Below are 25,905 nucleotides of genomic sequence, written 5' to 3'. Positions count from 1 at the left end.
TTCTTCCTGATTCAGTTTTGGAAAATTGTATGTTTTTAGTAACTTATCGATTTTATCCAGTTTGTCCAATTTGTTGGTATATAATTGTTCATAGTATTTTCTTTTTTAGGTATTTTTGTGGTGTCTGTTGTCCCTTCTCTTTTTGTTTTTATTTTTGTCCTTTTTGTGTGTGTGTGAGCCTGGTAAAGGTTCATCATCTTCTTTATCTTTTCCAAGAACCAGCTCTTTGTTTCATTGTTCTTTTGTGTTGTTTTTTTTTTTAAGTTTACATTATTTCCTTCCACTCTAATCTTTATCTCCTTCCTTCTATTCAGTGTAGGCTTTGTTATTTTTCTAGTTCTTTTTGGTGTAGAGTTGGACTGAGATTTTTTTTTTTTCTTTTTGAGGTTGTCCTGTAATGCTATGAATTTTTTTAGGACTGCTTTCACTGTGTCCTGTAGATACTGGGTTGTTGGGTTATTTTCATTTGTCTCAGGGTAACTTTTGATTTCTTCCTTGATCTCATTGTTAATCCTTCATTGTTTTGTTGCATGTTATTTAGCCTCCATGTGTTTGAGTGCTTTTTCAAAAATTTTATTTTTAGTTTCATACCATTGTGGTTGGAGAATATGCTTGACATGATTTCAGCCTCCTTGAATTTATTAAGACTTCTTTTGTATCCTAACATGCTCTGTCCTAGAGAATGTCCCTTGTGCACTTGAAAAGAACACATATTCTGTTTGGGGATGAAATGTTCTGTAAATATCAAGTAAATTGATCTGGTGCAGTGTGTCATTTAAGGCTGCTATTGTTTTTTGATGATTTTCTTTGGTGGGGGGAGTTCTGGAGGATCTATCTGTTGATGTCAGTGGGGTGTTAAAATTTTGTGTTATGACTGTATTACTATTGATCTCTCCCTGTACGTTCACTAAGATTTTCTTTTTATGTTTAGGTGCTTCTTTGTTGGGCGTGAATATGTTTATAAGGTTTATATTCTCTTGTTGGGTCAATCCCTTAAGTATTATATAGTGGCCTTCTTTGTCTCTTGTGATAGCCTTTGTTTTGAAATCTATTTTTCCTGATATGACTATTGCTACCCCAGCTTTTCTTTGGTTTCCATTTTCATGGAGCATCTTTTTTCATTCTTGCACTTTCAGTTTGTGTGTCATTTGTTCTGAGGGGGGTCTCTTGTAGACAGTATATATCTGGCTCAGGTTTTGCTATCCATTCAGTTACCCTGTATCTTTTGATTGGAGCACTTAGTTTGTTTACATTTAAAGTTATTGATGGGTACTTATTTACTGACATTTTATTTTTATACTAATGTTCTCTCTATTTCTTTCTTCTTCTTCTTAACGAAGGCCCTTTAACATTTTCTGCAATATTGTTTTGATGTTAATGGACTCCTTCAGTTTTGTAAAAATATTTTATTTATTTATTCATTTATTTATTTATTAGAGGAGAACAGAGGGAGAAAACGGGAGAACAATCAGTGTGAGAGAGGAACACCAATCAATTGCCTCTCATATATGCCCTGACTGGGGCTTGAACCTGCCACCCTGGCATGTGCTCTGACTGGGAATCGAACTGGTGACCTTTCCCTCTGCTGGACAATGCCCAACCAACTGAGCCACACCAGTCAGGGCCCTTTAGCTTTTTTGTTTGTTTGGGAAATTCTTTATTTTGCCTTGGTTGTAGGTCCTTGCTTTTCATCACTTTGAATATTTCATACCAATCCCTTTTGGCTTGAACTGTTTTTGTTGAGAATTCAACTGACAGACTTATGGGATCTTCCTTGTAGTTAACTAATTTTCTTTTTCTTGCTACTTTTAAGTTTCTCTCTTTATTTCTAACTTTTGCCATTTTAATTATGTGTTTTCGTGCGAGCCTTTTAAGGTTCCATCTTGACAGGGACTTTCTTTGCTTCCTGGACTTATATATCTTTTTCCTTCACCAGGTTTTGGAAGTTTTCCTCCATTATTTCTTCAAACAGCTTATTGATCTCTTGCTTTCTCTCTTCTCTTTCTGCTACCTCTATGATATAGACATTGCTAGTCTTGATGCTGTTCCAGAAGTCCCTTAGATTTTCTTCATTAAAAAAAGTTTTTGTTGCTCTCCTTGAGTGTTTTCTATTTCTGGTCATTTAAATCATCAAATTGAATCTTTGCTTTATCTAACCTGCTATTGATTCTTTCTAGTGTATTCTTCATTTCAGATACTGTAGTCTTAATTCCTGATTGATTCTTATTATTTCTATGTCCTTCCTAATGCTTACTGCCTCTTTGTTTGATTTCCCACTGAGACCATTCCTTTTTTTTCTTCATAACCTGTTTTATTGTTCAAGTACAGTTATCTGCATTTTCCTCCCACCACTCCCCTCTACCCCAGCTATACCCACCTCCCTCCCCTGGTCCCACCACTTCACCCTTGGTTTTGTCCATGTGTCCTTTATAGTTGTTCCTGAAAACCGTACCCCCTTTTTCTTCCATTATCTCCTCTCACCAGTAACTTCTGGTTACTGTCAGTTTGTTCTTAATTTCAAGGTCTCTGGTTATATTTTGCTTGCTTGTTTGTTTTGTTGATTAGGTTCCACTTAAAGGTGAGATCATATGGTATTTGTCTTTTACTACCTGACTTATTTCACTTAGCATAATGCTCTTCAGTTCCATCCATGCTGTCGCAAAGGGTAGGAGCACCTTCTTTTTGCTGTACAGTATTCCATTGTGTAAATGTACCACAGATCTTTTATGTACTCATTTACTGATGGGTTGCTTCCAGCACTTGGCTGTTATAAATTATGCTGCTATGAACATTGGGTGCATAGGTTCTTTTGGATTGCTGTTTCAGGATTCTTAGGATATAATCCCAGCAGTGGAATTGCTGGGTCAAAAAACAGTTCTATTTTCAGTTTTCCGAGGAAATTCCATACTGTTTTTCACAGTGGCTACACCAGTCTGTATTCCCACCAACAGTGTACTAAAGTTTCCTTTTCTCCACATCCTCTCTAACACTTGTGGTTTGTTGATTTGTTCATGATGGCCATTCTGAGTGGTGTAAAGTGGTATCTCATTGTGTTTTTATTATTTTTTTAAATATTTATTTATCTTTAGAGGAGAAGGGAAGGAGAGAGGAAGAGAAACATCAATGTATGGTTGCTTCTCATGCATCCCTTGTTGGGAACTGCCCCCTGCCGGGAACTGGCCTGCAACCCAGGCATGTGCCCTGACTGGGAATCGAACCAAGATTGTCTGGTTCGCAGGCTCGCTCACTGTGTTTTTAATTTGCATGAGATTATCCATTCATCCTCTAAGATCTGTGAGCATCTTTATACTCATTGTTTTAGATTCTGCTTCTAATATCTTGGTTGCTTCCATTTCATTTCTTTTTCTGAGGATTTCTTTCGTTCTTTCATTTGCAGCATAGTTATTTGTCTCCCCATTTTGTCTGCCTTTTTGTGTTTGTGTGTATTAGGTAAGTCTGCTATGACTCCCAAAGTTGTTATCATGGCTTTATGATATCGGGGTCTTGTGGGTCTCAGTGGTGCAGTCTTCTAGATCACCTGAGCTAGGTACTACAGAAATGTTTCTTGAGTGGGTTGTGTGTGCCCTTCCATTGTAGTTGGGTCTGGAAGGCTGTCAGCCTGTTCACAGGTGGAGTTAACCCTCAGGCTGGCTGACTATAAATAGACCTTGATCATTGTGTTAAGATCTTGATCATTGTGTTAAGGGGATGCTCCCTGAGGCCTACCAAAATCCCACTTTGGGTATGCTGCTTGTGTGGATAGTTGGTTTGAGCTCTAGTGTGGTAATGAAGCCCACCATTGGTTGCATTGGTTCTGGGTGCACTTGTGTGTGCTTCCAGTACAGGTCAATATCAGCTATTGTGTATAATTGGCCTTGGGCTGCCTGTCTGGATCTACCATGATGTTCACTGTTTGTGTCTACTTCTTTTGGGCTTGGGTGTGCTTGGGAGGGGCTAATCTATGTACAAGGGTCAGCTTCCTCCAGGTCTGACCTGGGGACAGATCAGTAAAAGGTCCAAATCTTCCTGAGGTCTCCTTCCACTTGTCGGCTGCTCCACAGGCCCCTGAGTTTTCTGAGACTTGCTCCAGAGCCTTCCAAAGAAAACTGTAGAGTGGACCCAGGATCCACTGTACATTGTGGAAGGGTTGTGATCTACAGACCCTTCCACAGTGTTATGAGCATGGTAGGGCAAGGCAACCAGAGTAGGGAAGATGGGGCTAGTGGGGTTCCTACTTGGGGGCTGGGTGGTCAGGCCCTCAGTGGGGGGAAGTACCCCTACTCTAGAACCATAGTACTCAGTGTCTGCCAGAATTTCCGACTCTAGCTCCCCCAGGAAGAATGCACTGTAGGTTCAGTTTGGATGTCTCCACTTCAGGAGCAAGTTCAGCAAGGCAAGCCACCCAGACTTGGGAGGACAGATCAAAAGAATATCCTGTTGGGCATGGTGTTGGCCATCCTGCAGGAGGGAGGCAAGCACTTTGCCTTTTTCTGCTCCAGAGCCACACAACCCAGTGCTCAACCCAGTGTCCATCAAAGTTCCAGACAGGAGCCTCTGAGAGACTTTTTTGCTGTGAAGTTCCCACCCTGAGCAGCACTACCCACCCTGTACCCCCCTACCCAACAGAACTGAGCTCAGCAGGGCAGGGCCACTGGAACTTGAGAGAACAGATCAAAACAATCTCCCTCAGGGGCTGGTGCCAGCCAAGCCTGAAAGCAGGGGCTGGCAAACTGGCCCCCATTCCAAAGTCAAGCAACTCATTGTCTGAGTGTCTGCCTAGAGCTTCTATAGGAAGAGAGCACCAAAGATCCATGTTGTGTGCAGCCAACAGACCTTTCTGCAGGACTTGAACTTGGCAGGGCTATGTCTCCAACAGTTGGCGGTATGGGCTACTGCTATAAGAATAGGAGTGCTTGTCCCTGGGAAGATCATGCCAGAGGGCATGACATAGGTGTGTGACATAGGTACTCAGGGCTGGAACCTCTATAGCTGACCCTCCAGATTTTCCCTCAGTGTTGTACCACCCAGATCCTCTCTTCATGACTCCCACATCCCCTGAGTCACCCCTCTACAAGAGGCCCTCTACAAGGAGCAAGTCTGAGAGCAAGATGGCCCTTTAAGAGAGTACCTGAGTTTCTAGTAGACTCCCTCCTCTTCCTGGCAGACAGAGTTCTTGCTGGTATTCACTGTCAGATGCTATGCACCCCTCTTCCTGGCCCTACTGCATTGGGTTGGGAGTCCCATAGTGAGACTGAGACCCCATGCTCCTCAAAGGAAACCTTTGCAGCTGAGATATCTCTATGGCTTCTCAGCTACCACATGTGGTTGCAGGGGCCAGCACTCTCTGTGTCTCCACCCTTCTTACCAGTCACTATGTGGCTTCTTCTGTAAATCCTTGGTTTTAATATTCCTGTTTAGCTGTCCTTCAGTTGGTTATCAGGTTGATTGCCCTATAATTTAGTTGTAAGTACAATTCGGTGCCACGAGGAGGTGAGTATAGCTTCCACCTATTCTCTAGCCATCTTGGAATCTCAATATGTTCTCTTGACTTAGAATTTTTTCAGTATGGAAAAACCATTCCAGATGGGAAGCATTATTAGGAGTGATGTTTCTGCTCATGTTGATTCATAATGTTGGCATAGTTCACATGATTATTCAACATCCCCTTTTGAAATCAGAAAACAGTTGGAAATATTTAAGTCTTAACAGGAGCTTATTCTGTCTTGTCTTTTCACTGTCAATTTGGATATAGTGGCCTAACTTATTATGCATAATTAATCTGATTCATATATGTACTTTGCTTGTGAGAGACCTGTTGATATATCAGAATTTAATTTGATTTAACATTTAAAGTTTTTTTCATATTTATGTAATTCAGTTTTATTTTAATTTATATTTGTAAGACTATGTTGGGTACATCAGTCATAGTAGAGACAGAAAATTTCCAGTAATACAACAATAATTAGAGGTACCAGGATCTAAAAATAATTACTAGTGTGATTATGGCCAACTTTATAATAAAAATTATTAATGAGATTCATGACATTACTTTGACCTTTCTATTATATATGTATATATATGTATATATGTGTATGTGTATATATATTTTTTGATTGTATATTTTATTTCTACCCTAACTCTGTCAATAACTATCTTTATATTAATAGTTTCATCATATAGCAGAACTTTGGCAGATTTTAGAGTCCATTTTTTATTATATCAGATTCCTCTTTTTAGTCTCAGAACTAAGTTTTAGATGCTGATAAAATTGTGGTACCCACAACCTGGCCCAACTGAGTTGTTTGCAGATCAGTCTTGATACAATATCCAAAAAGTCCATAATGCTAACCTTGCCCTGCTCCTGTTTGCTTCCCAACATATCTTTGGGACTTTGTGAGTGTGACTGTGACGATCTAACTTTGACCTCTGTCAATCCATTAAACCCTAAGCTGAAGAATTTTTTTTCAAGATATTTTTCAAGATTTTATTTATTTATCTTTAGAGGGGAAGGGAAGGACAGAGGGAGAGAAATATCAATGAATGGTTGCCTCTCGTGTGTCCCCTGCTGGGAACTGGCCTGCAACCCAGGCATGTGCCCTGACTGGGAATTGAACCACAATACTCTGGTTCGCAGGCCCGCACTCAATCCACTGAGCTACTCCAGCCAGGGCTCCTAAATTGAAGAATTTTTAGAGTCAGTCTTATTAACTTAGAGAGCTTTTCTTCTTCTTCTTTTTTACTGCAGTTACTCTTTGCTTTACTTTAGTTTTGTTTTTAACCATGAATAGATGTTGTACTTGATCAAATGCTCTTCCTGAGTATGTTGAAATAATCTTGTGATTTCCTTACTTTTTTATACTAATGTGTATATGTTGCTGGATTTAAGCATACATTGACCACTGTTGAAAACTCTCCCCATACAGGGCCATAAAGTGTTCTGAGATCTTTGTATGGGAGGACGGTGGGAAAATCCTACTATCCTCCAGTTACTCTGGTTTCTGATTTTATTTTATTTATTTTATTTATTTCTGTCCTTTGTGCTTTGGTCTCTTTGCATCCTGCTACTAGCAGCTGAATTCAGGATCTGAGAACTGTGACCTTTCTTCTTTGCCCAGTTTGGGCTCACTGACCCCTCTTCTCTTGGGCTCTCACTGGTGTTGCTTACCCCTCTGAGTTCTGGCTGCAGCACTGATATGATTTCTTGTCTGGCTGACACATTCATTGTGTAGCCCTGATACATAAGTATACTTTGGCTCCTATTGCAGCACCCTCCCTATGTAGGGTGGTTTGGTGATGCTATTGGTAACCTTCCAGACCCCTCTGAGGGTCTGGAAGTCAAGGGGGACTTGGTTCCTCCATTTGCCAAACTCTGCCACACCACACCTCTGTGTGTGTGTGTGTGTGTTGGGGACTCTTTCAGAGCATCTCTTCCCTGAATCACATCTGCTGAAACACTTCTTTTGGCCATCCCCTTCAGCTGTCTAAATGCCTTCTGTCTCCAAGACCATAACCCTCCAAAGGAAAAAGCACAAATGCCTCTTCCCTACTGTTTCCTTTGCCTTCTTCACCCTTTTCTTCTGAATCCACAGAGTTCCTCTTTTACATCTCATTTATTGAGTCATGCCCCTTCCAGCTTTCTAGCTGAGATAGCATCCACCCTTCTTTTGTCTGATGGCTGCTAACAAATGCGACTTTTAGATAAAAATAAAAATTATTTTCAAAATGTCCCTTTACATACAACTATTTTAGAAAATCGATACCACAACATAATATGTACATTCTCTTTAGTTGTTAATGTTGCTTTAACTCTAAACATGTGAACTAATGTTTTCTTTTAATTTGTATATGGTTAATTTTTTTCTACTTTTAGAATCTTGGTATTTACGTGTTTTTCTAGTTCATTAAATCACTGAACCATAACTGATATTATTTAGTTTTCTGAAGTGTTTTGGGCCAAAGAACCAGAAGGGGCTAAGAGTCTGCCAGACATTGCTTCATGTGTGTATAATGTCTGCTTTTAAAAAATCTCTATTTTTCAGCCCTGCCTGGTGTAGCTCAGTGGATTGAGCGCGGGCCTGTGAACCAGACAATCACGGTTCGATTCCCAGTCAGGGCACATGCCTGGGTTGCAGGCCAGTTCCTGGCAGGGGCCAGTTCCCAGCAGGGGATGCACAAGAAGCAACCATACATTGATGTTTCTCTTCCTCTCTCCTTCCCTTCCCCTCTAAAGAAAAATGAATAAAATATTTTTAAAAATCTTTTTCTTTCTCATAAGGGTTTATCACATAATTTGAATATTTTTAATAGAAATTTATTCACACATTTCTAAAATCTATAGGAGAGGTTAGAATGGAGCTGAATCCTGGAATGATCATTAAGTAATGTAATGGCTAATAAGACTTTGATTTCAGTCCATTGACATACATGGTCTGGCAGAAGTAATGCCATTGAGTGTGGTTGGTAGTATACATGAATGTCTCGCAGGAGATGGACAGCAATATACACATTTCACCTAAAACATCATACGATGTGCTTGAGTGTGATATTGTTTTGTTACAGAATTACATGCTTATGATTTTGTGATAAAAGGGGTGTTATTTGTGCTGGACTCTGTACATTAATACAGAATGTATAATTATCAGGTCTTAATGCTCCTGCATTCAACTATATATTTCATTTTCATGGTTGTAGTATTGATCTTAGTGTTCATATGCTCTTGCCAAAGTAAAAGGTAGCATTTATGAAGTTGGTACCGTTTTGGTGAATACTTGTCACATCAGCATGTGTAAATTGTGCAGGGTCACAACCCCTGTGCTCCATTCCCTCTCTTGTCATATTACCTGGTGGGTTCCCTTCTCCTGAAGGCCCTCAGGGACTGACCTGACCACCTAGACAGTTAACTTCACCATTTCTTGGTGGGATTTAAAGCAATGCAATCTTTTTGGTTGAAAGAAACAGTTTCCAGATGTCATAAAGCCAGGCATTGCAGCTGACTTATACAGTATTCTCTCAGAGTAGTTTGCAGTGGCTATGTGTTCTTTTTTGAAGTTTTTTCTTATATAAACCATTCTGCAGTATGTCAGACACTAATCCTCTCTGGTGACTGATTATTGAGTTGCTCTAGTAACTTTTTGTTCAGACAAAAAATGATTACCTGGGAAACTATTAGCATCTTTACTGGTTTTTGTCTCCTCTGGGAAAACTTTATTTTTTAAACTTTGTTTGCCTTGAACTAATATAGTCCCAGATCATTACACATGTCATTATGTATTCATATTTTTTGGTTGGGAAAATGTATTGGGATATCTTTTAGTTATTCATGTGTGCAGTCAAGTACTCAAACAAAACTAGGGAGAATTTTTTAAAGATTTTATTTATCTTTAGAGGGGAAGGGGAGGAGAGAGGGAGAGAAATATCAATGTATGGTTGCCTCTTTTGCATCCCCTGCTGGGAACTGGCCTGCAACCCAGGCATATGCCCTGACTGGGAATCGAACCATGATCGTGTGGTTCACAGGCCTGCACTCAATCCACTGAGCTACACCAGCCAGGGCACTAGGGAGAATTTTTTATGCCTCTGCTTTTAACAGTCTAGTGTTAGTTGGGTCTTTCAAGAAGCAGATGGCAAGATGCAATTAAATGTGCAAGGATTTTATTTTGGGAGAGTGCCTGTATTAGAAAAAATAAGGAGAGAGTGATAAAGTCAAATAGGTGAAGAGAGAAGATGAGAATGTTGGGTAGAAACTTCCCAGGCTGCTGGGTGGTCTAAGTAAGGCTCAGTGAAGCATGCCTCAAGCCACATTTGGCTGGAAGAGTCTCATGCCTCCCAAGAATGCATTACCCTTAGCATCCTTGCCACAAACAGGTACTGACTTGGAGTAGCACTTGGGAGATATGGCTGGGGCACAAAGGTTTTGGGGGGGATTTTATTGTCAAAGAAACCATGAGTCTGTACTGAAAAAGCTTTGACTGCTTTTGTTGTAACCTGTGAACTCCCAGAATTACTTATGCATTCCAAAGCCCAGCAACTGGGACCCCTGACTAACTATACCCAACATTCTCAGGGCCACCATATAGTGACACCAGGAAAACAAACAATGAAAATAGTCAAGGAGTACAAAAAGTGCTGTGTGAACTTTGAGGAGGGAGCAATGAAGAGTGTTATAAGACCTGTGTTGCTCAAGGCCTCTCAGCTGGGCTTGGAGGGATGAATGAACATATGTGGATAGGAAAACTTAAGGGCTTCTTGTGAGTCTATGCAGCTGAAAAGTAGGGTGAAAGGGGGAAGTTGAAACCAGACCAAGGCCTGAAATGCAATGTGAATAATGAGGGCTTGGGCTGCAGATGGTGGGTTAGTTCAACGTGTTAGGAGGGCTCTTCTGCAACACTGTGCAGGATACAAAAGGAGGCAGTGAGTTACTAGGAGGACTACTGTTGTAGTCACCTATGGGTAAGGAAGAGGCCACTTGAAGTTAATGTAGTTTTACCGGTGAGGAAGAGTGAGTTCCCATGGAAGGTGCATTACTGTAGACTAGTGTTTCTCAACTGAGGGGCAGTTTTGCCTCCCAGGGGACATTTGGCAATGTTTAGAGATACTTTGGGGTGTCACAGTTATGCAGGGGAGGGGAACCTACTGCACAAAAGTCTCTTCCAGAAAAGGATTATCAAAATGTCAGTAGTGTTGAACTTGGACAATCTTTTAGGAGACCTTGGTAAGAATTTAGGACCATAAGAGACCAGATGGTTCTAATGACTCTGATATAAATGACTGAGTGGTCCTGTGGTCATTAACCAAGAACAGTAATGACATGAGGAACTGGTAGCAAGAAAGAGGTAATTCTAGACACATTTATTTGATTCTGTCATAGGTTTACTTTAATCTTCATAATCGTTTGAATTTATATTTACTCTTTGTCTAGAATGTCCTTCCCCTTAAACTGCTACCCATCCTTCCAGATCCATTTTTTGTTTTGAGAAATGAGCCTTTGAGCCTTTCTTGTTTTCACTCTCTATTCTTCTCTAGACAGAGCTGGCAGGCCTTTGATTTAGCAGGGGACACTTTATGCATAATATAGTGAACTGTAGTTAGTTGTCCACACTCTTATCTCATTTGTAGAGTTTAAGTGTAGGGACCATAGTCATATTTTTTAGCATACAGAGCAGCATATAGAAATCCTCAATACATATATGAATGCATTGAACTAAAGCAACGTTTATTAATATGTGCCAAATAATTAGGCTAACTCTTCTTTACATCAGTCATTTAGTGCAGGAAAATTATATTAGCAATTTTATTTTATGTACTTGGATATACTTAAAAATGTATAGATTAAGTTTTTTTCAGATGATAGCTGAGTTAATTGTGTTCATATGGGCTCACATTGCACTCTTGTTAACTTGTGGCTTACTCCTGTTTTGCTTATAACTACTGTTTTCCATAAAATATAGTTAATTAAGCTGCCTGATTCATATTAATGTACAGAGAAAGATACAGATTGTTCATTCTTGTTCAACAAATATTGGTGATTCATGCACCAGCACCTTCAGATGTTGGTGCTTAATGTCCTTATTACGAGTGTATTAAATCTAGTAATAAATATACTCATGAGCTACATGAATACTTTATGGCCATAGCAATAGCATGGAAGAGGTATACTGGCTCTTGACTGCATCAATCCCGAGGTGACATACTTCTGTGCACCTTCTACTGATGAAACTTATTTGCCTGGCTCTACTTTGATGGAAAAAGCTGGCAAAGGAAGGAGAGTGATTAGCCCAAGAAGAAGAGGGGACAACAGATACTGCTGATCACAAAAAAGTCTCTACCACAGGCTGTCCTTTTGTTCCCCAAATATCCATTGGCTTTCTTTGCCTACACATCAAACATTCTCATCTTGTCTAAGAAGGCAGCTCTGAAGGGGCAGTGTCTCTGGCTCCAATTCCAGGATCTCTGGGTGATAAATAGTCTTCTTCATAAAGATCAGATGTAGCTTTTTGTGGTTAGCAAGTGAAGAATTAATAAGATATTACCTGCACTTCCCCAAGCCCAAGTACAGCTTGATCAGCATGGCTGCAAGCTGATCATCTTAGCTTCTTATAGAAAGAGGGAGATACTTAGTTGTCACCGATTTATAGCAATTCTGGACTTCCGGGGGATGGAGATGGTGGAGACCCACTAACCTGGCAGGAGGAGAGTTTCTAGATTATCTTCCTTGATTTATCTTTCTGGGAAGTGCAGTCACTAAGGCCCCTGGTTCTCTTTTCTGGAGTGGTCCTGTCCATCTTCCATGGCCACATCTAAACTAGACTCTGACGGACTTCAGGAGTGCTGGGGTGATTCTGAGAGTCTGTTGGTTACAACAAAGGCTCTCAAGGCCTTTTTAGTCCAGGCTCACGGGTTGTTTTTTTTTTTTTTGACAATAGTGGGTGGGGCAAAAAGTAGGTTCACAGTTGTGAGTATGTGAAACAGATTATTCTTGTATTATTTATTGTATTTTTTCAATATGAACAACTGTAAACCTACTTTTGCCCCACCTTGTATAATCAGTTGAAAACCTGGTTGGATTCTGATGGCAGATCAACTTTTGATAATTGCTTCAAGTTAGTTTCCTGTGACAGTTGTTAAGCCTAAAAGGCATTTATGTTAAATCTGTGAATGCCAAGAATATCTTATAAGGAAAAGCTAAATACTGGATCCTTACTGGGAAACCAAAAAAATTACTTTAGCTGTGTTAAAGATGTAAAACATTGCATATATTGTAATCTTTAGGTAGGTTAAACATAAAAGCCATAACAATTGAAAACTGTTTGCCTAAATAATAATTGGAGAGAACCATATGTCAAAATAACCGTAAGTTAAAAGATAGACTAGGAAAAAATATATGGCATGTATATGACAGATGGCCTGGCAGTTATGCGACTTTGTGTTTCTATAGATATACATTGCTTCAAGTAATATTGACTTACAACATTTGACAGTATCATGAACATATTTTCATTATGCACTGACAAATTAGCTCTCAGTGGTTTATTGTTAAATTTCCAATTGTGCTGACTTTGTGTTTTGTGTCTTTACAGATATTTTAAGAGGTTAGGAAAGGCTTCCCTGGGAATCTCTATCCAGACCCCACAAGAATGTGGCCATCTCTTTGATAGTCCTCCCCACTATTAGTGCATTCATGTGACCTCAGAAACACTTCAGTGCCTATAAGAAAGAGAAACAGTACAGAATATAGTTCTTGTTATTGCTGGGACCCTACTTGAATCCAGGTTATTGGCTACATAATCTTGGGTAGATGAGTCTCAAGTATTTGCCTTATGTTCTTGATTCTGACGGGCAAGGACTTGGTGGGGAGAGTAGTGTGTGTGTGTGTGTGTTTTTTTTTTAGGTGAGGTCAGCACCACACCCTCCTTATGGTCTCCTCTCACTTTCCTACTGGAGACCTGGAATTGTGCTAGGGAACAGGGAATAAAGAGTGCTGCTAGAGACAACTCATCTTTTCAAAAACTTTACAATGAATATTTTGCTTTAGATTTCTGGAGCCAATTTTACATTCTTCATATGGTTCAGTGTGGGCTTATATACAACACAGTGTTTCCTAGGTGTGAGCAGTGGTGCTGTAGTGACACACTGTGAGGGTGATACGGCTTTTGCATCGCACAGAGTGCCCCCCAATAAAAGCGAACCTCAGTTAATCTCCATGACCTTTCTGATGTAACAATATAATTTGCCTAGGGTAAAAAGGGTGGCTGTAACAACTGTTTTAGTGGAGAATTTTTTATCCTATTGGAAAATACATTCAATTTTAAAACAGTTATTGACATTATGTAACACACTTTGCCTTTCTCAGGAAATTCGGTAGATAGAATTATTTCTATTTTGTTTTACAGGTCATAGACCTTGAAGTTTCAAGATATAAAGCAATTTGCCCATTTCCATGAGTGCAAACCCAAGAAACATACTTAAGCTCTCTTATTTCAAATAACATCACACTGATTCTCATGACATGATTAAAGATTTAAAAACTAAATATTTTAGTCTTCATGGTGGTAATTACTAGTGATCCAGCCCTTAAGTGAAAATCCAATTTAATTAATAGTTGGGAGGAATTTGTTACTAAAATAACTTCTCAGTATAGGCTCTAATTGCCTTGTTCAGCAGTACCTTATTTGTGAATGTTGTTCTCTAATTACCTAATGTAATAACTATAAATGATTTGGGAAAAGAGTCCAAATGGTTTATATTTTGTACTTGTTTTTACCCTTCACTGAAATCAGAGAGTACATTATTGGTTGTTGCTACAGTACATGTGTTCACCATGTATTTGGGAAAAAAAATATATGGATGAATGGAAAACATATATGGGTGAATGCCACAATACTGAAATAAGAACATTTTGGAAAAACAATTGTATAAAAATCCTCTAAACATATAAAAAAAACTTGGCCTATGAGAGCAAATTAAAACCAGTTGTGCAATCCCTGCCTTTCAAAACAGTTGGCAAATAGGAAGGAGATCATTGCTCCAAATAATTGGGAAACGCTTGCCCAAGTGAAAACTAGTTTTGCTGCTTCTAACAGTTCTCAAAAGAAAGTATGTGGAATTTGATTGGCATTTCTCATGAATCAAATTGTAGTACCCATCTGCAGATAGGCAGTTGCTAAAAATATGGCATGATCTAAATGCAATTCAATGAACCACCTGTTTTGTTACGTTCCTTACTAGGTTCCCATTCCAATTCCTTACCAGGTTCTTTTCCAAGTTAAAAAAAATATATTAAGTGCTTCCTTAGGAGCCTTTAGGCAGAGCTCTAATATTTTTATTCTTTGAACAGAAAGTCCTCTGCAATGGAGCAGATTACAGGAAAATTGGTAGAAGTAAAATACTTTTAACTCCTTCATTGATTAATACAGGGAAATCGGTTCGAGGACAAATTATCTGCCATTTATTCTTGAACTTAGTATTTTGAGTCATAAAGCATTTGTTGAGGAAAAGGTTTCTGAGTTATAAAGGCAGTATTTCTAGCCCCACAAGGAGACGTCCATGGCCTCTGGATAGAACTGTACTCTCTTCTCACATGGGACTGCAGGCTGGACCCGTGTGCAGATTTGTAGAAACATTAGATGAGGAACACCTCGTCGTCAGGTTTTGATGAGTGCAAAAATGTCCAAGGTATAAATATTTTCAACATCCTTGGGAAAAGTGTCGCATTATTTCAAAGTGGTTTCCTAGGTGCATTTAGATAAGTGACAGGTTGCCTCATGTCTATTTGTATCTTTTAGCAAGATGCTATCACATTTCCCATCTTCAGCATGGTTTTTAAACAGGCAGAAAGCTATTTTTCATGGGTTCATTTACTGACATTTCAAAACGGGTGTCTTTGCAATTTATAAGTACAGCTGAAATTCTTTCTGGAAAGGCAGACAAAGATGGAATCTAGTATACTTTGGAAAGAAGTGGCTGTAGTTATATTTAGAAAGCAGGCACTGGTAGAATTAAATATTCCAGAGTATCTATAGGCCACTGGAAAAGCACGCAAGTATAGATGAATTCTGAATATGTGTGTGTGTTTATGTATATATATATATCTTTTTATTTCAGCACTATAATTTCAGTATATATAAATGTATAATGCAGCATATTATCACATTACATAACCAAGAGTGCCTAGACAATTTACTTTTTAGCACTGAAATAAAATAATGTAACTATCTCAGACAAGTCCCAACTACCATTACTTAAGAATGTTAGAGGAAAAAGGGGATTTCTAAAGAGTTTATGGGAGGAAATACAAGTGTTTAACCACACTTGTTAGAAAAATGTTAATTTCTATAGATATGTATTGATTGCTTGGTATGTTTCAGATAACCTGTTTTTTTAGGTTTGGGAACTGTAAAAATAGAAAAGACTTTGTTATATTTTGAGGAGACACAGATCTAGTAATAATTATGAATGTAAAGAGAACTTTAATAATTGCCACAGTCATTTAAATGGATTTGTGATTATTCAGTTAAAGATAATTTGAAATATGTGTGTTTTCATTACAGATTTTGTTTATTTCTTTTTAGAGAGAGGGGAAGGGAAGGAGGGAGAGAAACATCGATGTGTGGTTGGCTCTTGAGCGCTCTCTACTGGGCACCTAGCCCCTAACCCAGGCATGTGCCCTGACTGGGAATCAAACCAGCAGCCCTTTGGTTTGCAGGCCCACACTCAATCCACTGAGCTACACCAGCCAGGACTTTAATGTGTTTTATTTACAATGAGTTTAAAGCAATGATTTCAAAATTATCTTTACATAATTTTAAGATATTTAAAAATTAGTTAAGACGTGGAAGTGAAACCTCATTCACCAAAACCATGCTTATCATTGTATTTATAATTCAGTAATTCATATTTACTTCTGAATTGGTTCTTCAGGGAAATATGCCTTCTATGTAGAAAGCTGCAAAGATTTAGATGTAGATGAATGTACATCTATATATTCTGAAGCATGATGAGTACTTTTTGATGTCAAGCACAAAGAGTGCAAACATCCCCACCTGTCTAGCAGCTTTTGCTACACAGCTTCAGCCTCACTGTTCTGTCACTCGAACCTGCTGAGCTTTGAACCATCACCGGGCCTTTCAGTCACTGCTACTTCTGTTTGGAATATTGTCTCAGTTTCCCATGGCTACCTCCTCATTATTCTGGCCTCAGCCTCTCCACAGCACCCTCTGCTGCTATCTCCTTGTCTTATTATTTTTTGTATTTTTGAATTTCTAAATTAAACATATTGGGTGACAATGGTTAATAAGATTATATAGATTTCAAGTGTACAACTCTGATATGTCATCTCTGTATTGCATCGTGTACCTTCCATCCAAAGTAAAATCTTTTTCCATCACCATATATTTATTTTGTCCATTCTACCTATTGCCACCTGGCATACTATATTTCTATTTATTATCTGTCTTTTCCCACATAAGTATAAATTCTTTGAAGACAGAGATTTTTGTCATGTTCATCCCTGCCTATCTATCCCCTAGAACTGTGCTGGGAACATAGTATAGGTGTTCCTTAAATATTGGTCAACTATTTTACAGGGTTTATAAAAATTGGTAATGATAATTAGTACAGGGTAATGGATGAAGGCATAAAATGTAGAGCTTACCTGGGTTCCTATCTTCATTTTGTCACTTACTAGATATAGGACTTGGGCAAAGTACTCGACCCCTGTTCCTCATATGTCTTGCCTGTAAAGTGAGGATGCCAGTGTGACTTACTTCAAAGGGTTATTGTTAGACTAAAATAAATAAAAAATATGTATATATGTATAAATGATGTCTTCTGTACATATTGGAGTTAATCACTATAAATGCCTACCCTTGGTGATTTAGCCTTACTAGACTAGAAAAAGGGGATCTATCTACAAATACAGCTGTTCTGAGGCCTTCTTTCCACTCCCTTGACAACCGACAGATGCAAACCCTTCTTAGTTTGTCCTGTGATGGTTCAAACAGCCCTCGTGTTGGTCTTCCCATAGCTGCACAGTGTTATTTCAACTTCTAAAGTTAATTGCTTTGACTTTCCTCCCTCCTCCCACTTCTCTTCAAACAGAAAATAATTCAACAATGGAATTCTCCTTGGAATATGTTAAAGTGCCAAGGTAAAATACAAAATCAATTAAATGCAAACATAGATATCAAGATATTAAAATAGTTATCTTTAAGCTTTGCGTTTTAATGTAACATAAAGAGAATCTTAACAGTAGCAAGAGAAAAGCAGTTAGTTACCTACAGGGGAGTTCTCATAAGACTGTCAGCTGATTTCTCAAAAGAAACTTTGCAGGCTAGAAGGGATTGGCAAGACATATTCAAAGTCATGAAAAGCAGGGACCTACAGCCAAGATTTCTATACCCAGCAAAACTTTCATTTAGAATTGAAGGAAAGATAAAGTGCTTCCAAACAAGAAAAAAAACTAAAGGAGTTCATCATTACCGAACCATTATTATATGAAATGTTAGAGACTTATTTAAGAAAAAGATCAAAACTATGAACAATAAAATGGCAGAAATACAAAACTATCAACAGTTGAATCTAAAAGCAAACTAAGCAAACAAGAACAACAAAGACAGAATCATGGATTCAGAGAGCATTTTGGTAGTTGCCAGATGGGAGGGGAGTGTGGGGGAACGGTGAAGAGGTGAGGGGATTAAGAAGTACAAATAGGTAGTTACAGACTAGCCATGGGGATGTAAAGTACAGCTCAGGAAATGGAATAGCCAAAGAACTTATACCCAGGACCCATGGACATGTACAGTGGCGTTGGCATTGTCTGAGGGAGTGGGGGATGTGCTGGGTGCAAGGGGGTGAAAGGGGAAAACTCAAGACAGCTGTAATAGCATAATCAATAAAATGTAATTTTAAAAAGTATAAATTCTTATTAGCACAGTACTGCTGGGATTGGCTGCCTATGTTCACATCTGAAGAAAATGCTCAATTTCAGTTAGAGGTTAATGATGAGGCTGTAACTTTTTTTTTGTCACTCAAGTTTATGGACTTGATTAAGGCATCCTGCATATTCTAGCTCCAGCCCAGGTGTCCAAATTTGTATCCTCCTGCTCACCAGTTGAGTGTACAGAATAGAAAATGGTAGCTTTTCATGATTCAGTAAGTATTTACTCTATACTTTGTCTGCCATGTGTCAGGTACCACATTAAGCCATGGAAATTCAGGCTAGATCTCTGCCTGAATGATGCCCCCTGTCTAGTGAGGGAGAATAATTATAAACAGTAAAGAAATATGTAAATACAACATATAATATATTCTCTTAAGAAACCAAAACTAGTATATTGTAAAGAAGTAATACATTTTCAGCAGGAGGTGTGGGGATGTTGTTAGCTAGATAGCTGGTCAAGGAAAACCTTCCTGTGTAGCTGCTCTGGAAACTGAGACTTGAAGGTGAGACCGGGCATGGGCTCAAGTGTGGGAACTGGAATGTTTTAAGCACAGGGAACAGCACAGATGAAGGAAGCTATCCATAGTCATTTCTGAATCTACCTACTATTTTCTTCTACCTCCATGTGCACCATTTCTAATCCTTCTCGAATTTCTTTAGTAGCAACTAGGCAAATAGAAATAATTCAGTTTTTTCTTCCTTTGTTACCCAAGTGGTCGCGAACTGTACATCCCGTTTTACGATGATATATTTTGGTTTAATAATTGTGTTGGAGGTCTTTCTGTATTGCTACATAGAGTGGTTATTGTTTTTGTTTATAATCTCTTTTTGCTTATAATCACAAGATATTCCAGTGCAATTAAAACCAGTACTGTAGTTAATATGTCTGTAAGTGTTATTTCTCTTGGGTGCAAATAGATGAATCTATGTGTATCTAAAGGATGCAGTCTCAGAAGGGGATTGCTGTGTCCAAGGACAAATACATTTGTAATTGTGATACGGTCAAGAGCCTTGCACTGTGATTGTGCTGATTCACATTTTCAACAGTGACGGATGAGAGTGCCCGTTTCTCCAGACACACATCTGAAGTATGTTATAAAATGTAGATTCTTTCTAGTCTCATGGTGAAAATAGTTTCTCAGTATAGTATTAATCTTTGTTCTTCCTGAGGGAGGTTTAGCTTTTTTATGAGTATTGAGTCATGATTAGAATAACATTCCCTACTTTAAAATTATGAAAGAATTGTCTCATGTTACCTTTCAGTGCTGTTGTGGTTTTATTTCAGAAGTTTACATCAGTGGGGTTGTGGTGGGGAGTAGAAAGGGGGCGGGGTAAATGTGATGGAAGGAGAAAACAACTCTGGGTGGTGAACACACAATACAATGCATGGGTGATGTATTATGGAATTGTATACTTCAATTCTATATGATTTTATTAACCAATGTCACCCCAATAAATGCAATGCATTTTTTTAAAAGGTTATATCATTGATCCTTTAGAACTTATTTTGTGGCATGTATCTAAATTATTTTTTCCAGATGTCTGTCTACTTGTTGCAGTGCTATTAATTATAAGTCCTATATGATTTAAAATTTATTGTTTGCCTTTTTATTCAGTTGGTCTCCAAGTGCCAGGTTTGGAATATTTCACTAATATGGCTTCATACTATTTCAATACCGTACAGTCCTAGTTCTATCTCATTGTTTTTTTCTTTTTAATATATTTTATTGATTATGCCATTACAGTTGTCCCATTTCCCCTCATTCATTCCCCTCATTCATTCCCCTCCACCCTGCACACCCCTCCCCCACCATTCCCCCCCTTTAGTTAATATCCATGTGTCACAAGTTCTTTAGATTCTATACTTCCCATACTATTCTTGCCCTCCCCCCATCTATTTTCTACCTACCATCTATGCTACTTATGCTCTGTACCTTCTCCCCACTTCTCCTCCTCCCACTCCCCTGTTGCTAACCCTCCATGTGATCTCCATCTCTATGATTCTGCTCCTGATCTAGCTATCCTCTTAGTTTGCTTTTGTTTTAGGAGTGATTGTTAATAACTGTGAGTTTGATGTCCTTTCACTGTTCATGTTTTTTATCTTCTTTTTCTTAGATAAGTCCCTTTAACATTTCATATAATAAGGGCTTGGTGATGATGAACTCCTTGAATTTGACCTTATCTGAGAAGCACTTTATCTGCCCTTCCATTCTAAATGAAAGTTTTGCTGGATAGAGCAATCTTGGCTGTAGGTCTTTGGATTTCATGAGTCGGAATACTTTCCAGCCCCTTCTTGCCTGTAAGGTCTCTTGAAAAATCTGCTGACAGTCTGATGGGAAGTCCTTTGTAGGTGACTGTCCCCTTATCTCTTGCTGCTTCCAGGATTCTCTCCTTCATTTTAATCTTGGCTAATGTAATTATGATGTGCCTTGGTGTGTTTCTTTTTGGGTCAAGTTCTTTGGGACTCTCTGAGCTTCCTGGATTTCCTGGAAGTCTATTTCCTTTGCCAGACTGGGGAAGTTCTCCTTTATTATTTGTTCAAGTAAGTTTTCCACTCATGGCTGTTCCTCTTCCCCTTCTGGTACCCCTATAATTTGGATGTTGGAATGTTTAAAGCTGTCCTGGAGGTTCCTAAGCCTTTCCTCATTTTTTTGAATTCTTGTTTCTTCATTGTTTTCTGTTTGGTTGATTCTTTCCTCCTTCTGGTACACTCCCTGGATTTGAGTCCCAGTTTCTTTTCCATCACTATTGGTTTCCTGTGCATTTCTCTTCATTTCAATTAGTTTAGCCTTCATTTGTTCCTCTAATTTGTGACTAAAACCAACTAGTTCTGTGAGCATCCTGATCACCAGTGTTTTGAACTGTGCATCTGATAAGTTGACTGTCTCGTGGTTGCTTAAAAGTATTGGATCTGGGGCTTTGATTTGTCCTTCTGTTTTGAGCCATAATGTTTTGGTCTGTTCATGCATGTTACGTATGAGGGGTGGAGCCATCCAGGTTGCTGGGTTGTGATGCTGTATGTGGGGGCAGGGTCAGAGAGGGGCAATGACATTTGTACTGCTCTGTCTCGGATTTTGGTCCCCTCTGCTGCTCCCTGCGAGCAAATTGGGCCCTTCCGGTGCTGGTTCCTGGGTATGTGGGCCTGTGCACCCTCCAGGACCCTGTGCGTCTCTCCAACAAACTCTCTGTGAGCCTGGGAGCTTCTCCTGACACCTCAACCCCAAGAGTTTTTCCAATTGGTGCTTTTAAACTTTAATTCCCATCGCTGTAGCCTACATGGTCTGTCTTACTGCTCACTCCTTTGCCTGATTTATCTGAGTGTGGATGTGTGGCTGCGGTCAGCTTGCCACCTTGCGCCCTCACTGGGTCCACCCATTGCCACTCCACACCTGGGATCTGCCAACGGCTACCTGCGTGCCTGGGTTGGTCCAGTCCTGCTGCTTTTTACAGCGCAACCCCGCTCCGCCAGCCACTGACTCTGCCCCTCTTACCCGTCTGGCTGAATGGTTCGTTGTTGTTGGACTTCCGTACAGTTCAATTTTCCGTGTTTTGGTTGCGTTTTTGTTACTAAAACTTTGTTGTCTTTAAACTTGGTTGTGCAAGGAGACAGTGTTTCCACCTACGCCTCCATCTTGGACAGAAGTCCTCATTGTTTTTTTAAAATTATCTGGTGTTTTTATTTTTCCATATGAACTTTGGAAGCAACTTACATATTAAAAGTCTGTTGGTACTTTATTGAACTTGAGATCTCATGTTTAGAGATTCGTCTGGGGATACCTAGTATTCAAGAGTGAGAGGCAAGTGATACCATGTGTTTTCCTTTGTAGTTAGTTCTCTAGTAGTACCTTAACGTTTTACAGAGACTTTTAAAATTCTTATTTTATTCCTGGGCTTTTAATTTTTATATCTGTAAATATCTTCTAGTTATTGTTTTTTATATGTGAAAACTGTTGAAACCTGTGTATTTTATCTCACTGAATTCACTTAGTGTTTATAGTAGTTTTCAGTTAGTTTGTATTTTTTAAGTTATATACCAGTATCATTTATGAAGATGACACTTCTTGTGTTCAATGTTTTTATATTTCTAATCTCTTTTATCTACTTATGTTTAGTATAGGCAATACCGGGCACCCTAGTATTTCTGACCTAAGTGGGAATGACTCGCCTGGTCTTGGATTTTCATGGTACTGTCTTTGGGCTGTGATATAGTTTATCTTGTTAAGGAAGCATCGATGTAACGATATTTTATTGATATTTTTAAAACCAAGTTGTTTATTGAATTTTTCAAAAGCCACGTGTTTTTTTTCTGTTTACATAAGTGACTGTAATGAACTTTATTAGTAGGGTTCCAATATTGAATCATACTTACATTGTTATGATAAAATCTATCTCATAGTGTATCATTGTTTTCATGTGTTGCTGAATTTTCTTTGCTAATTTAGGACTTTCATTTTGATATTCACATATGAGCTCGTCACAATATATGTTTAATTTTGGTGTTGTTTTTATCATGTTTTGCTGTAAGTTGACACTAGTTTCATAAAAATGATTTGAATGTTTTATTTTGTAAATATTTTGGAACAGTTCAGAAAGCAGTGGAATAATCTGCTCTTTCAAGGTTTGGTGGAACTTCTCTGTGGAATTATCAAGGCCAGGAGGTTTTGTGATATGACTTTTATATAGTTTGGTAGAAAAGGGGTCTTTTAGATTTTTAACATTTCTGGATTATTTTAGTAAATTATATTTTCCCAGAAAATCATCTCTACCCTGAATTGTTTCTCACTGTTTTTCTGCTCTTCTCAGGCAGTGGCATCTTGTAACCTTTTTGTTCCAACTGTCCTCCCATCACTGTCACCGTAATTCAAGTTTTGTCATCTCCCTTCTGGGTTCTCTCTCTCTGTCATACAACCATTGGAATGTTTTCTCTGCCACCATCCATCACACACAGTGTTACTAGATTACATTTCATACCCTGTGGTCTTACTCATTAATTCACTGTTATCCAACATCTGGTACCCGGCAGGCACGGGAGGCATGAAGAAAAGAGTGCAGGCAAAGCTCTACTCACAGAGCTTCTATTTTGGCGAGTAGTACCAGACGAGGGACAAATGAAATATACCCAGTAGTGATCAATACTACGAAGAAAAATGAAACCGGATAAAAGAGCGATAGGAGGTTGGGCGCCATTTTGTATAGGGTGACGAATGTTGAACAGAGACATGAAATATGTGACAGAGAGAGCCACAAGAGAGAAGTCCTTGAGGCAGGAGGTTTAATGAGTACAAAGGTGTTGATGCGAGAGTGTGTTTGTCAGTCTGAGGAGCAGCAGAGATACTGGAAGCGCAGCTCTAGGATGAGCCAGGGTGTGAGTGGGGGAAGTCAGAACTGCAGGTCGGTCATCTGTGTGCTTGGAGGGGTGGAGGCTGAAAGCAGTGGGCACATCACACAGGACAGTGTAGACCATTGTAAGACCTTTTGATTTTATGGAGTGACATGAAAAATCATTAGAATGTTTTTTGGGGGGGGATGACAATGGTATAGACTTAGGAGCAATTACTGTCACTCTTCTGTAGGGACTAGACTACAAAGGGCTATTGGTTTAGCTTGAGGGGGACATCATGGATGTAATGGTAAAATTTGGGAGAAGCGGTTGGTTTTCAGTTATATTTTAAAGGTTCAACAGTCAGGATATGAAGGATTGAATTTGAAGGTCCAATAGTCAGGATTGAATGTGGGATGTGAAACAAAGAGCCGTACTCAATTTATCTCTAAGGATTTTTGGCCTGAGAAATCTAAATAAGAATGTTGCCATTTACTGAAATAGAGAGCTTTGCAGAAACAGTAGGTTTGAACCAGAAATCGAGAATCTGGCTTTGGACATGTTAAGGTTGTGAATGCTACTTAGTTATCTAAGTGGCGGAGATATAGAATAGTGAGTTGGATATTGGAGTCTGGAATTCAGAAGACAGGTTTTTGTAAAAACTTTACAATGGCTCCCTGTTGCTTAGAAATTCTAAATTGTTAGCATTATATTTAACCTCTTTTTTTCTGACCACAGCCTACCTTTTATGTCTTGTCTCACACTGCTACTATTCATAGACCAGGCTAAATGGGTTTTCTTATTCCTAGAATGTGCTAGACATTTTTACCATTTTGACATTATTCCCTGTGCCATTCTTTACACCTGGAATGCCTGCTGTCTCAACTCTGCCCATTGGAATACTGTCCAGTGCCCAGGGTTTATGACTTTATACAAGAGCTGAGGCAGAAAGGTGAGCCACGGAAAGGAAACTTTATGTTCAGTTGATGACATTCATGAACAGACTCCTGGCTGTCCTGCTTCTGTGTGTGCATTTTAACCTACGGCACAGTGTACTTTTTCTTAGTGATAAAAAGAAAATTAAATCATTATTTTTTTTTAAATTTTCAGATGGGAACATTTAAAGCACATGATGGTGAATATTTCTTAGAACCTATAATGAAGGCAGATGGAAGTGAACACGAAGATGACCATAACAAGCCACATCTTATATACAGACAGGAATGGAAGGGGAACTATTTTCTGCATTCTCATAAGCCTTGTGACATTTCAGGTAAACCGTGAAGTAAAAGTGTTTGGGTTAAAATAAGATATTGTTTAACTCTTTTTACAGATTAGAATTTATATATTTTAAATATTGAAGTATCTGACATATGAAATAAATTTCTTGACTCACTAGAAATCGTCTATTTGCAATTTTGTTGTAGCAGACTGAATTTAAATCCAAAAAAAGCATTCAGTGTATGGGATTTGTAGCAAATAACAATGAAAAGTCTTTACTTCAATGTGTTTGTCCTACTAGTATGATTTAATTTTTCTCAGCAGAATTTTAGATAATTAAAATAGAACCTAAGTAACAATAACACGTTCAACTTTGCATGCTTTTAACTTTATTTACAGGGAACCCTGTGTATAGTTTTCTGTGACTTACTTACTTTGCTGTGCATGGTAACTGAGCTTCATCTACTTTGGTGTATGTAGTAGACATTCATTCATTTCCATTGCCGGGCAATATTTGGGCACATCACAGTTCATGTCTCCATTTTCCTGTTGAACTTCCCGGTTGTATGCAGTTGTTCTCTATTATAAACAATGCTGCTATGGATAGTCTTGTCCCCATCTCCTGTGTCTGAGAATTTATCTAGAGTATACGCATGGATACTAAGTAATTTCACATTGTTTTGCAAAGTGGTTTTTCCCTCTAAAATTCAGACTGTTGAAGACTTGTAATCGATTAGAACCTAGGAATCAGATATCTTTAAAGTACAAATCTGTTGCTAGTGAAAATTATGTACACCGCACAGAAGTCGTGTTAAAATTTGTGGCCGTTTAGGTACATGAATCTCCACCATGTCATTGTGTGCTGTCCTGTGAAGAATGGTGAAAGGCACCTTCAGTTATCATCAAAGTACAAAATCTACACAAAAGA

The 25,905-nt window shown here is 38.7% G+C and overlaps 1 protein-coding gene across 1 annotated transcript in view; it reads left to right on the top strand.

Annotated features, from left to right (window-relative positions):
* LOC118997426 (A disintegrin and metalloproteinase with thrombospondin motifs 20-like) overlaps window positions 1–25,029 on the top strand; it is a gene marked incomplete at its 3' end in the record, with an annotated part of 30,281 nt that extends 5,252 nt beyond the window's left edge. Inside the window, exon 3 of the mRNA XM_037061066.1 lies at window positions 24,867–25,029. Within this exon, the coding sequence (XP_036916961.1) occupies window positions 24,867–25,029 (163 nt within the window). The remainder of the gene's footprint in view (window positions 1–24,866) is intronic.
* Between the last annotated feature and the right edge of the window lie 876 nt (window positions 25,030–25,905).

The sequence above is a fragment of the Sturnira hondurensis genome, unplaced genomic scaffold (assembly GCF_014824575.4).
Source record: "Sturnira hondurensis isolate 20B ecotype Veracruz unplaced genomic scaffold, ASM1482457v3 Scaffold0013190, whole genome shotgun sequence".
Taxonomy (NCBI): domain Eukaryota; kingdom Metazoa; phylum Chordata; class Mammalia; order Chiroptera; family Phyllostomidae; genus Sturnira; species Sturnira hondurensis.
This window is presented reverse-complemented; position numbering and strand designations above follow the sequence as displayed.